The sequence below is a fragment of the Sinohyriopsis cumingii genome, chromosome 15 (assembly GCF_028554795.1).
Source record: "Sinohyriopsis cumingii isolate HCF-2022 chromosome 15, ASM2855479v2, whole genome shotgun sequence".
Taxonomy (NCBI): domain Eukaryota; kingdom Metazoa; phylum Mollusca; class Bivalvia; order Unionida; family Unionidae; genus Sinohyriopsis; species Sinohyriopsis cumingii.
The window spans coordinates 118,115,095-118,129,917 of NC_142975.1; the positions used below are offsets into that span (position 1 = coordinate 118,115,095).

The following is a 14,823-nucleotide window of genomic DNA, read 5'->3' on the forward strand; positions in this document are numbered from 1 at the left end:
GTCACAAAACTGGTTGCTCAGCAGATCTGTCTGGTTGCATGATGAAGTACTCCAATTGCTGTAATCAGAATCATTCAGTTACTTTTGTCAAATATACACTTGTAACTCACCATTAATCATGCTAATGGAAAGCGTCACACTTATTGATGCACGTATTTAATCTGTCTGAGATAACCAAATTAAAGTTCATTGAACAATAACAGATTAAAGGAGATTGAACAATTTTTCTTTTTTAATGGTCTTTTGTAGTCCAATAAATTAGTCCCCAAGCCTATAAAGGTTTTGCACATTGTTCATCAGCTTTCAAGTAGTTGACCAAAACTGACTAGAAACTTTTTTATCTTTTACATTTATATTAGTTTACATCATTATAACTGATGTTATTGTTAGTCCAGTACTACTATTCCTATGTCTAAAATGTAAGGTAAATGTTCCATGTGGGTTTTTAGTTTAGGCATTCCTCTACAAGCTAGTATAGTATGTTATAACAGTTGTAATTGGTTGGATTCTTCATACTTGAAATATTCCTTTAGCTAAAGTTAGCCAACAGAAACAAATGTCTTGTGTAGACTACAGTAAGTGCCCACGTCTTTGGCTGGCCATTGGGAAAGCATACTACTAGAGCACAGGTATTGTGTTAAGTCAAAGATTAAAGATACCACTACCATATGTTGTTGTGTTGGCAAAAGACAAGCATTCCCTGGTCTTGTTTCTACAAGTATTTGCCCCAAGGGGCTAGTAGGATGGACTGCAATTACTTGATCAGATATTGAATAGCCAACACATGTAGATTAATGTAGCTTTTTACTGATATATGTCATCCAACACTCATCAGGGCATTTGTATGGAGATAATATGGGCACCTTGCTAAAGGTACCCAGATGGACAAATTATTGGTGGAATGTTTATCACTGGGAAATATATAAATTCCATTATAACTTTTAACATATTAGTTTCTATTAATATTTATTGGGTTGCCCGACTGGGTTTTCACTTTAGGAATAATGGCAGTATTTCATGCAATTTTTCATGCCCTTCAGTGTTTCATTTACCATGAGGCCAAAAAAAATGATAATTAAATGTATCAAATTCTTTCATACATAGAAGTTCATTTAAAAAAAAAAATCCTGTACATTTTCGTACATAACATTTTTGACCGCTCTGGTGGCCTGTGGTTAGATTGTCTGCTCCGGATGCGAGACGTTAGTTGTGTGTTCGAACCCCAGATGAGTCATACCAAAGACTTCCAAAAAATGGTACTAACAGCTGCCTTGCTATTTGCTCAGATTTAAGATATTAGTGTTAGAATTGGTCGGCCTGGTGTCAGGATAATGTGACTGGGTAGTAGTACATCATGCTACATGTCTGCAGTATGATGTCCCAGTGCTAGACATCACTTTAAACTGCCACACTGCAGACATCATAGTGATATGACTTGTAAAATTGTTAAAGCTATGTTAAAAATCTAAATCACACACACACATACACACAAATTTTTCTATTTGGAGATTTACATTTGCAAGAGTGATTGAAAATATTGCCCTTTTAATTTTACAACAAAGAATAGGAGATTAAAATCAGTTGTTTTTGTTGCTTTTTTAATCAGTTATTTTTACTTTCATTTCGATGTATAAAAAACGTAGAAAGGTTCCCATTTTAAATAACTTCAAAAATATACCCAAGTACGATTTAGGTACATCTAGTGACCAAGGCATCATTTTGCTAAGCATGTTATAAATAGTAATGAACTTTGTAAGTTCATAACTGAGGCATCATATAGTGAAACAGGAGATTAAGAAATTTAATAATCATTTATAATCATGCAGAAAGGTTTATTTAAAGGTTTCATTTATAACACATGTTTTGGTACTTAAATCCATAATTAGGTTGAGAGCAAAATTAAATGAAGCAATGTTATTTTTATTTTTTACATTGGTACTGTCAAGTTCCCAAGCATTGTGTCACATTAACCTTGTTTAGGTTCAAGTATGTCACATTATCCTTGTTTAGGTCCAAGCATGTCACATTAACCTTGTTTAGGTCCAACCCTTTTTTTTTCATGCATGGTCAATACTCCCAAATAATATTTTTTTACGTGTACATTTTTTACTCTGAAAACAATAAAAAAAATCATGTACAAACAAATATATGAAATAGAATGCCAGCATTAATATTCAGTAATTCCAGGCTCCCATACAAGGGACATTTCTACCACTGCAGATGCATCAAAGAATAAATAAGCTTGTATCATATAAATGCCTAATGACCTACTAATGTTGGACTATACAGCATATTTGTGCATTTTGTGCAAATAAATAGACATAAAGTGTGTAAAGAATTTGTATTCATTCAGCTAAAGCATTTAGTCCATTGTGTCAGCATATTTTTCCTGCCATTTCCTCCAGTTAGTATTTTTTAATTTTGTGTGCATACAGTCAATATAAACTATGTAATTTGGACAAATTCAAGGTGTTCTATTCACATTTGAAATGAAAGTACATGTACATGTATGATTGATTGCACCCCAAGATAGGCTTGATCACTAATTTCTTTGACACATTCTCAAAGGCACAGTAAACATCTTGATCAGTGATTAAGATTCAATCAGTACTCACAAAATACTCTTTTGATGTTTCAGAAACTAATTAGCTCCAAAACCAGGGAGTAAAATACAAGCTTCATTAAAATCTGATATTGAACTTAGCAGTGTTTATTTTTATTTCTTCAGTTGACAAATCTTAAAAACATTTTTTATGAGACTATTAGTCACCATACAAACTTGTCCTCATTCTCCAAGTAAATAAAAGCATTAAATAAAAGCATCAGACTCACTCTCACGTAGGTCTAGGGAACCATGGTTCTCATGATTAATGTAATGTATTGAAAAGCCAACTGTTCTTCTGTGTTACATACCAGTGCATTTTTGCCAGTTTGTTTAAAATAGCACATGTCCTTCCTTGGAATGTTGGGTAGCACAGTCGTTCCCATCAAACTTTTATAATTTACTAAAACAATTTGCATATATTAAAGTAGTAATATGAAGTTACTGTGTTTAGAGTTTTTATCAGATTTTTTAAAATGTTATATAAAAAAGATTAAGAAATGAATACTGAACCGAATGTTGACATTTACTGTGTCTGTACTGTGAGGATTATTTTTCAAAATGAAGTTTCCTTATTCAAGTCACAGAATCTTAAAGCTATAAATCATGTTAAGATAGACTCCTATATTGCTTATTGTGTACCTTTGCCATGTGAGGGTCTGGTAAAACGATTAATTGATCTCTCTTAGTAATAGAAGGTGCATGGGTCAGACTTTCTGCATGTGAAACTTCTAGGCATTTTTGCATGACTCAGAACATTTCTAGACATTTTTGCATGACACAGAACATTTCTAGACATTTTCTGTAGCTATTCAAATCAAAATAATTTTGGAAACCTCTAAAGAATTTAATGATGCGTATGGTACTGAAAGCCAATCACACATTAAAAATATCCATGTATGGATGAAATATGGCATAGTCTTGGCACCAAAATGATGTAGGGATGACCTCATGTCTTTAACCAAAGAAATTGCCTTTCAAGTTATTAAGAGGAAAGCTTGGATTTGTTTAAAACAAACCCTTCATGACAAAATCGCAGAGAACCATGTAAGAAGCTGATTGAACAAGGATTTCTGCTAATAAAATATGATAATTTACAGTTGTTATATTGAAACAGGTACTTTTGTTTGCAAATTAGAGATATTCCAATATTGTGCCACCAGATTACAACAACCAAAATGAATTTTAATGTAGCCTTATATAAACTATTATTTTCAGAGTTTACCATGATACGCTTTAAATTAGTCATGGTAGAGTGAGATCCAAACACTATTTTGTACAGTATTGATCACTCTTCAGGATCTGATTATTTTAATGGACAAGGAAAACTGCAGTAGTCTGATGCAGTGACTGATATGTTTAATGCTGGAAAAATTGTTGAAGCAGTTAATAAATCCTTGACCTCAATGCATGTGATCATTCTCAGTCTCCCAAATTGCAAGCCTTCCATCAAGGGATTTGAATTTCTCTTGCTCAAGTAACCATTCACCTTTAAATTTTATTATGCACTTTTGAGTCTACATTTTGTCTTCCCTGTACACTGCATTCTTTTTATCATCTATCAATGATGATCAACCTTGTGCTTATGATTGACACCCAGGCTAATCAAAGTCAACAACACATTCTGTAAGCTATTGAAATTGATTGGCAGTGGGCTTCCTCTATTCAGATAGCATAGGATGCATATGATTCAGTTATTTTAAAACCTACTTTATTTTTCTTGGGTCTTATTTGTGTGCTTCAAGGAGTTCATACGGTAGACCTTTCTTGGGTCTTATTTGTGTGCATCAGGGAGTCCATAAGGTAGACCTTTCTTGGGTCTTATTTGTGTGCTTCATAAGGTAGACCTTTCTTGAGCAAAAGAAAATAAGTTAGCATTATAATAGCATCATTGGCAGTCCTAAAGGTGAACGTTGTTCTGTTACTAGTCACATATATTAGACTAACCTGGAGGAATATGATTTTGGCTTAACCAAACACTTTTTTTAAAGTAATATACTTGCAGCACACTTTTGGCATAACAAAGAAATTACACAATTATAACATAATTATTTGTTGTTGAAATCAGATAAAAATCCAGAATAAAGTGATTATTGAGTTTTGGATTAATTCATTACTTTGGATTTTTGTGGAATCATTCAGAGACATTCCGAGTTGTGTCATTGTGCTATATTAAGACATTTCAAGATTTTGAGATTTTAATACACAATATTGAGTCTTTTCTGGATAGACTCGGTGAATCTGAACTTATAATTAATGCATTGGATTTTTTTTAAAGGTAGCAAAATTAAATATATATAGTCAAACATTTCACTAGCAGTTACACATGGGGAAAATGCAAACCTGGCCATTGAACACAGGTGACCTCTATACACAGTAACCCCTTTCAAAATTGACTTTTGAGCAAATATTATTATTATTATTATTATTATTATTATTATTATCAAGATTGCTTTATGTGCATGTTCCAACAAAATCATATATGTTATTCTCGCCAAATTTATGTTCCAAATAAGATTACTGCATCTTGTTTATTTTCATCCATCCTACAAATGAAACCATTATTGATATAAAATCTGCATCAATCTTAGTACATTTATCCTTTAAAATAATGTCTGGATTAGTTAGTTGTTCAACTCGCCAAGATCAGAAGACATTTGACTTGTGTGAAAAGCCTGTTATGAATAGAAATTAAAAAGAAGCCATATATGGCTGTTCTTTATGACACTTGAACCAAAACCTGACCTACAGACATGTTTTGAGAGAGATGTAACTTGTATCTCATCTCAGAGATCAACCTTTTTCCTCAGAGATGGCTTTAATTCACAGGCAGGTAACAAAGATATCTAACTATACCTATCACACTGGCAAACGGTTTCTCCCATTTCTGCTGTGATAACACCACTACCGGTACTTTTCTCTTCATGTAGAAAATGAATTGCTTCAACCCTTGACCTTAATGATAAAACCTGCCTCACTTTTGAATTTGACAGTGACACAGTTACACTATCAATGTTTCTGGAGTAGGGGGAGTAGCAAAGGTAAGAAATATTTGCACATTGATTCACATGATATTGCTTTATGTATAAAATGCCTTCATCAAAAAACTGAGCTGTAGATACATGCCAACAACTACTTAAGCATTGTTTGGTTAGGAAACACCTGGTCATAGTGGAAAGCAGGTGATCATTTCATACTTGACATTTGGATAAGAATTCTGCGGGGAAAAATTAGAATGGTCATTGAGAACAGGTGAACTGAAACATTGTGGAACACCTTGTACAGTAGAACTTTGATTATCCATCACCCTATTAACCGTCATTGTCTGTTAACCATCAGGGTATTATACATCAAAATATTAAAACAGGTACATGTACATATGATTTTTTGATGACCACCATCAGGGTATTATACATCAAAATATTAAAACAGGTACATGTACATATGATTTGTTGATGACCCAGTTAATTGTTTAATATTTTTTATGTAAATATTCTTTTACCTGTCTTTTCTCGTATCGGTCATGATCTCGGTCCTGCACCTTTATGGATAATCGAAGTTCTACTGTAATAACAAATCAGGATGCACCCCATATATACCGCATTAATCAGCAATTATTTTACATTAGTTTTTATGTACATGGGTTATTTTGCATTCCAAAATGTGACTGATCAATGTTAAAATTGTACTACTTCCTTTGCCCTTCCTTAAGCCTTTAATATTGTGCCAGATAATGGCATTAACTACAGTTGATCAGAACAATGATAAGTATCAGATAATTGATTGAAACAGTACAATGAATGAAATCAGTTATTCAGGTTGTTTTGGATTATGTTTCTCCACAAGACAACATGGTTTGTAATGCTAATAAGGACTGGTGCAGACGATATGATTGTGCTCTTACATCTTTCTATCTGTTTTTTGAATCAGTTTTATATAATTTTTTCATGTTTTCAGTATAGATAGCTTTGATAGACAAGAGAGAATCACTGTTCAAAATATTTATCCATTTTCAATCAGGGTCAGTAATTCCAATTGGTACCTATTGGTCATGCAAGGATAATGTAAGGAAAATGGTTCCAAAATCCAGATTTTCATGTTTAAAAGCTATGGGGAGATCAGCTGGTTGAGCATTAGACTCCTAATCCAAGGGTTGATTCTCTCCCATGTCAGCTTGGTTAGACAGCCTGGGTGCTTGGGAGAGATTCTTGCCTCCTATTTCTTTGGTATGACAGAGCCATGATGGTGTTAAAAGTACAGTACCATTAAAACTAGACAATTTTTTTTAACTGGGATAATTTATATTAAAATTTTACTTGCTTTAAACAATGGTTGAGTTAGGTAATTGGCATCCTGTGTCAGCAAATTAATTTTAAAAAACAACATCTAGCTAGTTAAATTGTTTCAAACATGAAATTATTTAAAGTTTTCACAAAGAGTGGTTTAAATTTTGTAAGTTTTTATTTTAGTGATTGCTAAGAAGTGGTTTAGTGTATCTTAGTAGGAACAACCAACAATGTTTTCATTTCCTTACAGAATTTGATTTACACATCATCTCTTCCATCAGATAGTAAAATGATGTCCATTTATTTTGAAATGTTAACAGTGATTAAAGGAAACAGAACATTTCCTGCCTGTGTCCTCCATTATGTGCTTAGTGGATGTTGTGTGTTTGCATTTGCCAGCTGAAGCAGGTGAATAATTCCTAGTATTGTGCATGTCAATGGGCAGATTACTGCATCTTTAAAACTTACTGTACCTGGTGTTTATGACAATGCTTAAAAATATTATTTATGTACCAGTAGCAACAAGACTTCAGGAAACATTTATGTAGGATAAATGTCTTATATTTGCCACACACATGAAGAGAGTCAAGACTTACTAAAGCGTTCTCATTAGATAAAATAGAGGGCTGTTCCATGGCATTTTTGTTTAAGATTTTATTTTGTGTTAATAAATAGTAGCCATAATTATTAATGTTGATACTACATTTTGATAGGATTTATTTTTACAATCAAAATGTGAGACTTCTCATTGACATCAATTTCTCTGCTGCTAAAAAAAAATCTGTATGGTACAGAACGGTTAATGACATTGAAATTGATGCATCACTATGGAGTCTATAAATGTTGTTGTATCGCACATATGAAGAAAATTAATGCTTCTTATCTTGTTACCTGTATTATCTTCCCCTTACCACCATGTAATGGTTTGGTTGGCATGGGTGGGTTGCTATTTTTATGTAAATCTGTTTATAAAACATGTTCACTTCAAAAGCACAGGTCACAAAGTGTTCAAGATACATTTATCTCATTAAAACTTTATATACTTATTGTACTAATGGTCCAGATGTGACTTTTGTAGTTCACAATTCTTTAAATTTCAATATTTGTAATGTCCTCCCAACCAAATTTTGGTACACGTGTTAAGTAAGTTGTGTAATGTTGCTTTTTGATACTTTTATGATGTGATTTGGATTTTTAACATAGCTTTAACAATTCTTCAGTCATATTGTAATATGTCTGCAGTGTGGCAGTTTATAGTGATGTCATGCATTGGGGCATCATGCTGCAGACATGTATCATTATGTCCCACCCAGTCACATTATCCTGATGCACCAGGCTGATGAGTCCTAACACTAACCTCTTAATGCTGAGTGCCAAGCGAGGCAGCTGTTAGTACCATTTTTGTAAGTCTTTGATGTGACTTGGTTGGGGATCGAACCCATGACCTCCTGCATCAGATGTGGACGCTCTAACTACTAGGCCACGGGAGCAGTTCTTTGATACTTTTAATATTCTTAATTCAATGTTTGTTATGTCAACATGGAAAGAAAGCATAATAAAATTAGTACAGTATATAAATTGAGCGTAATACACCATTGCATTCAGGCATAACTATTGTAAAAATTGATAATACTTTGCCTTACTTTAATTAGCCAGGGACCTGTTGGCATGGTTCCTTGGTCATATATATGAACTCTGGATGACTCTAGGGCAAGAAACATTTCAGTCTGGGTTTACTATATTGCAGGACTGATTAGCAACCTGAAATATGTACCTACATGTATAAGGTTGATTCATTATCAGTATTGTATGAAATACCAAAGGCTGCATGCATACTGCCTTTTTATAAGGCCCAAATTTCAGTGTGTGAACATAAAACTAGATGTATGTCTCATCCCATACTATTTTACACCTACCTGTGTATTGTGACAGGTCAGACGAAGGTCTGCATTGTATTGAATTGGGTAGCTGTCAACAGGTTTGTGAGCCCATTTACAATTTAGGTGATAGATACAGGGTATATTCATTAGTTTTGTGTCTGTTGTATCCAAACACTTGTGCCAAGTGATCTCTTTCTGTCTCTATCTTGATCTCTCTCTCACACACACAGGTACACACACACACAGACACATAGAGTATGACACTGTGAACTGTAATACTCTAAAGTTCCTGGAATAAGCTGCTGGAATTAGGAATTCTGAATGATGTTGAAGTGTTCCTTACATGTTATACATAATGGTAAGTGAATTGATGGATCATGCAGACTCAAACAAAAAAATATTTAATATGAAGCAAGCCAGCTTAAATTTGTATCAGTATTTCATGTGATAATGACTTGTATTTTGACAGATTTGTTTCACAACATATTGTTATATAACCCAGTCATGAATTACATCTCCTTAATACAGGCATACCAACGTTTGTAAAATATAGTAGGAATTGGTGGCTGTGCAGTGATATATTGTCATACATCAACAATATTGGTACATTAGCACATTCAAGATTCTTGGAATTCATTTGGAACATGCTATACTTTTGGGCTTGTGATAGAACTTTTAGGATTATTTGGATTTAATTCATAATGCTGTTAAGTTCCTCTTAGATTTTCATTTTATAACTTAACTAATTAAATTATTTATTGATTTTACATAACTTGTTTCTGCGACTTAGTTTAAGACCATAGAGTCTTTATACATGAGATATACTGATTTGAGGTGGACTTCATATCGATTTACAGTTAGTGAAACTTATGGGCTTTAATTCTTAAGAAATTAGGATTTGCGTCTCCACCTTTGTCATTAAACCATGAATTTTGGTCATTATAGGACTCTAGATGCACATCAGTTACAGTTATTTACAATACATAGTTAAGTGGATGTTCATTGAGAGGTTTGTATTAGGCAGATGTTCTTCAAGTTTAGGTGGTTAGATGGATGTTTTTTATTCACATAAGGATTTGGATTTAATAATAATAATAATAATAATAATAATAATAATAATGACTTTAATATAAAAAGAGTAACACAATTAGCTAAGAACTAATCTATCTTGAGGCCGTCAGAAAAAGGAATGTATTTATTTAAGCGGCATCTCTGAAGCCACTGGATATACAGTATGACCACGCTATAGTACGCTCCATTATAACACGAATTCGGATATAACATGGTAGTGGCATGGCTCCTGAAATTTTATGTACATTTATTTTTCTTGTACACACAAAAAAATTCTTTCTTATATATATGGGTAAAAAACTTGTTTATCATTTTGGGGAAGAGATCGCACATGAATAATAGAAGATGATTGTGGCATGGTTCCTGAAGTTTTATATGTATTTTCTCGTACACAATTTTGTTGTTGTTTTTTTCTTCTTAAAAGTTCAAAAAATAATGTGTAAAATTTGTATTCTGGGATTGCATAGGGCTTAGCCAGTGTTGCAAACTGCAGTTTTTTTTCCTTATTGAAGGAAAAATATATTATCTGGCAATTTTTGTTTTTGCGACATTGTTAGCTGTTTAAATTTGTCTATTCAGCCATTGGTTTGGAGTGGAGAAATTCAGAGGCCCCATGAAAGGGAAGCCTCAAACTTGATATAAAATGCACTGAAATTTATCTATTTTTACATATTAAACAATTTCTTTGTCCATATTGACAAACCATCTTAATAGTGCATTGTTATATCATAATCCACTTCTGTTGATATCAAGCATGAGTACTGTATGTTGTGAGATATCCGCTTTTTTCGTTGTTGACATTTATTGTAGCAGAGATTAACCAGATGAGGCATTATCTCCTAATCATCAGATTTTTTACTGCTTGCTAGTAATTAATATATTTGCATTGACTGACATTTGTATGTGGATGGTAAATAAAATTCCTCGTCTTTTCATTCAGAATTAAATCTTACAGAATACTCACATTTTCTGTAGTAATCCTTGTCATCCGACCGGAACACCTTCATCCTATTGGTCATTGACCCTTTGTTAAATTTCTTATGCATGCGTGGAAGGCAGCATTATTCTGCTACCACAGATGTAAAAAAACAAAAAACAAACAAACACCATCTTACTTGTTGGTATATTCAGTAGACAGGGAGGAACAGTAACCACAATCGACCAAACGATGGCCAATTCCTTTTTAAAAAAAAGTGCCCAGATAAAATAGTTTGCTGAAATTTCAAAGAAAACAGATTACCTTTGAAGCACAGATTGTTATGAAAATGTACTAAGCAAATGGAAAAGAAAATCAGTCTCAATCATGCAATACAATTATTTGATGTTGCTGACACAATAAGAAACAGGCTTTTGTTTTGGTTCTCCAAAGCTTCCCTTGAGCACGGTGACTTCAATAATGCATGCACCCTTCATCAGAGAAAGCCAACTACAGTCTTCAATGAAAACAAAGTACCAGTACTTGTCATCAAAGGAAGTCAGCACTAAACTTTTCAACATGACTGGAACGCATTTACTGTGCCATGAAAGTTTCATTTTTGCAGGGAAAACATTTATGCTTACAAATGCTACCTTAAAACAAAAACTAACTTTTACCGACATAGGATGTACTGAAAAGTAAATGTGGTTCATCATTCATTATGTGAGTGTGCTACGTTTTCCACTGAATTCAGACCTATATGACTTGTGACAAAATTTTAAATCTTTGTGTGTGTATATTTGTGATGGAATTGCTTGTATTGTGGAATCAATGTATGTGATGAGATTTGCAGGTGAGTACATGGTGTTGATACTCTATTCATGCTATGCATAAGACATGCATATATAAACAGTATACATGTATATGTACCAATCTGTGGTTCTCTAAATAAAGTAAAATATATATATGCCTTCTCTGTTTTCACTACTGGTGTATTTCCCATTTAATATGTATCTATTTAAGATGGTAACTGTGCCAATAAAGCACACTGCCCGCATTTATTACCTTACCCCCCCATTTAAAATTTTTGGGGGTAAAGGCATAATTTTCTTCAGCTAACTGACCTGGTTGTTTATAACATGGTTCGGTCTACAACACGGTTAGATTCTATGGCTCCCAACTACCAAGTTATCACAGGTTCACACTGTATTGGGTTTGGAAGAATGAAATAGAGTGGGCATTTATAATCTCAACTGGAATGCTATTCCAGAGCAAAGTTCCAGAGTATTGGAAACTTTCACAGGTGGGGAGTATTGCCAGGTAGCCTGTACTGGAATAGTGATTGTAAATATTCAGGAGCACTATTATTGGATATCCTGTACAATAATTTGGCTTTTCTCAAGCGGATTTGGTCTTTAATAGGTAAGATTTTTAACATACCAGCTAAATTTTCCTTGCATTCTTTCTGGATTGGTATTAGCCCAAATGCTCTTTTTTGAAGATGTGCCAACTTTGCTTTGTTTTTATGATTTGAATCACCCCATATTGTATTACATTAGTCTAAATATGGTTGTATGTAGCTGCTATAAAATAGTTTTCTGTGCCTTTCAGTGAGAAAATGTTTTATCCAACTGAGAAGCCATAAACTTCAATTGACTTTTTTTATTATGTTCAGTCCATGATAGGTTATTATCTTCCAAAACACCATGTAGTCTATCGTGACAGACCATTTGCAGATTATTATCCTTCTCTGTCAGAAATAGTTCATCACTATCAAGATTTGTCCTTTTATACCATGTTGAGATAAGTAATATTTTAGTTTTACCAGTATTTCCCACCATGCCATTGCATGTGCACCAGTTGTCCAGTTTGTTTAAGACATTCATTAAAGAAATTTCAAGTTCATGCTTTGTGTTTTGGATGTCTGACAATATTGTGTCATCTGCATAGAGATAAGTTGGTGATATTGAATCCCTTAGTAAAAAGTGTAGGTCATTAATAAATAAAATAATAGTTTTGGATGAAGAATTGAACCTTGTGGTACTCCTTACCTAATTGTTCCAGGTTCAGACAGAACATTATTTATATAAACATGTTGTGTTCTCTCACTTAAGTATGAAGTAAACCATCTAACTGCTTTCATCACACTGGTAGATTTTCAGTTTCTTGAAAAGGATTTCATGATTCACTGTGTCATAAGCTTTCCTGAAATCTACAAATACAGATCCTATAATTCTACCTTGGTCAAGTACTTGAAGCCATTTATCAGTTAGGGAGATAAAGGCAGTCTCACAGGAATGTTTCTGTCTAAAGCCTGATTGATTAGGGTAGAACAGCACCTGTTTGGTTAAATATGACATCAATGGGTCATGGACATGTTTTTCAATCAATTTTGACAAGTTTGGCAGTATTGAGATTAGCCAGTAGTTATCAACATCATCCTTAGAAAACAATTTGTGAATAGGAGTTACTTTTGCAGTTTTCCATAGTTTGGGTACAGATGAGGTTGCAATACTTAAATTGATTATGAATGTTATGCTATCTAAAATAGCAGAGGCAGAAGATTTAATGAGTCATGGACCAGTCTGATCAAGTCCTGTAGCTTTCTTAGCATCAAGTTCACTGAGACATTTTTTAACAAATTGTTTTGATACTGGTGAGATAGAGAAACATACATCCTTAGAGATTTTGCTGCTGCAGAACTTTTTCAGTTCATTAAAGTTGTTTTCTATTGCTGGTTCTTTTAACTTTATGGTAATGTTGCTGAAAAAAGCATTGAAAACATTTGCATTGTCAATGTCATCAGTGACTATAGTGTCATTTACCAGAAGTGAGTGAATTTTTATTTGTCTGATTTATATGTGTTCCTCAAGTTAGTTCTTCAAAGACTTTCCAAATGGAGCAGTGATTGATGATAATTTTTTTTTTAGCTTTTTAAATCATATTTGTTATTTTATTTCTCCATACTCTGTATTGTGCATGGGTTCCCATGGCCTTCAGTTGGTCTTGTGTTTTCATAGCGTCTAGGATTTCAGTAGTAAGCCAATTAGGTTGGATTTCAGTCTTTACTCAGTGTACTTTCAGTGGTGCATGCTTAGAGGCTACATCCATAAATAAGTCAGTCCACATCCTCAGAGCCTCATCTATGTCATCCAAATTCCAAATTTTGGATCATATTCCATGGAACTTTATATAGGTCATTGAAAAATTGTAAGTGATAGTTTTGTGTGTATTTTTCTTATTTCTCATGTATTTAACCTTTCTTGTCAAAAAAGTATGATAGTGGTCACTAAGACCAACATTTGGTCCATTAATACAAGCCACATTGGTTGGTTGGTTGGTATAAATGTGATCAATAAAAGTGCTTGATTTTTCTGTTACCCTTGTGGGCTCATTTACCAGCTGGACTAAGCCTAATGATTCAATAAAATTACATCCAGTTGTTCCTTATTTGAATATTGAGAAGGTCCTTATTTATATCGCTGAGTATATGTTTCTTTCTCCTGTGCAAGGGCATTTTCCATTTGTTTCAAAAAGTTATTATTCCAAATTGTTTTTGAGGAAAGTGGCCTATAAATGAAACCAACTAGGAATATATGTTAATGTTTCTCAGTAGTTGAGAGGTTCCTTTCCTACTTAAATGAATTTTGTCTCTCTGGTAGAAACTTAGGTTGACATCCTGGTTCTGAAGAAAGAAGATGTGTATTGTGGAATGTATTGTAGGTTGAAGTCTTCACATAGGTCAATTATCAGATCACTGATTTCTTTCTCCCTGGTGTCCACACGAGGAGGTTTGGTTTGAACTGGCACCTGCTGTTTTTTTTTTACATGTCATTGCTCATGTTATCTTTGCCAGACATATTTCTGAGCTAGGGAACATTTTTGGATATAGTTTTACAATTGGGTCTTGGTATAGGCAAAGGCTTGCATGGATGGTTTTGGTTCAGGTTGGAGTTAATATGGATATGCTTGCTGCCTGGGACCCAGCTTGTTTTTGTTTCCCTCAGTACAGTTTTCGTACATTTTCAAACATTTGGTTGCCTTGGTCAAAGTCGCCAGCTTCAGATG

At 33.6% G+C, this 14,823-nt stretch overlaps 1 protein-coding gene across 5 annotated transcripts in view; it reads left to right on the forward strand.

Moving 5' to 3' along the window:
• Positions 1-14,823, forward strand: part of LOC149782567 (AKT-interacting protein-like) — a 90,336-nt gene that overhangs the window by 11,096 nt on the left and 64,417 nt on the right. Inside the window, exon 1 of one of the 5 annotated variants that reach the window (XM_089934022.1) lies at positions 8,756-8,866. The exons of 3 other annotated variants lie outside the window; for them this stretch is intronic. In XM_089934022.1, the coding sequence (XP_089790148.1) occupies positions 8,771-8,866 (96 nt within the window). In that variant the 5' untranslated portion in view covers positions 8,756-8,770. Of the gene's footprint in view, positions 1-8,755; positions 8,867-8,990; positions 9,127-14,823 lie in introns of those variants that run through there. One more of the 5 variants, XM_089934026.1, reaches the window with a different exon arrangement.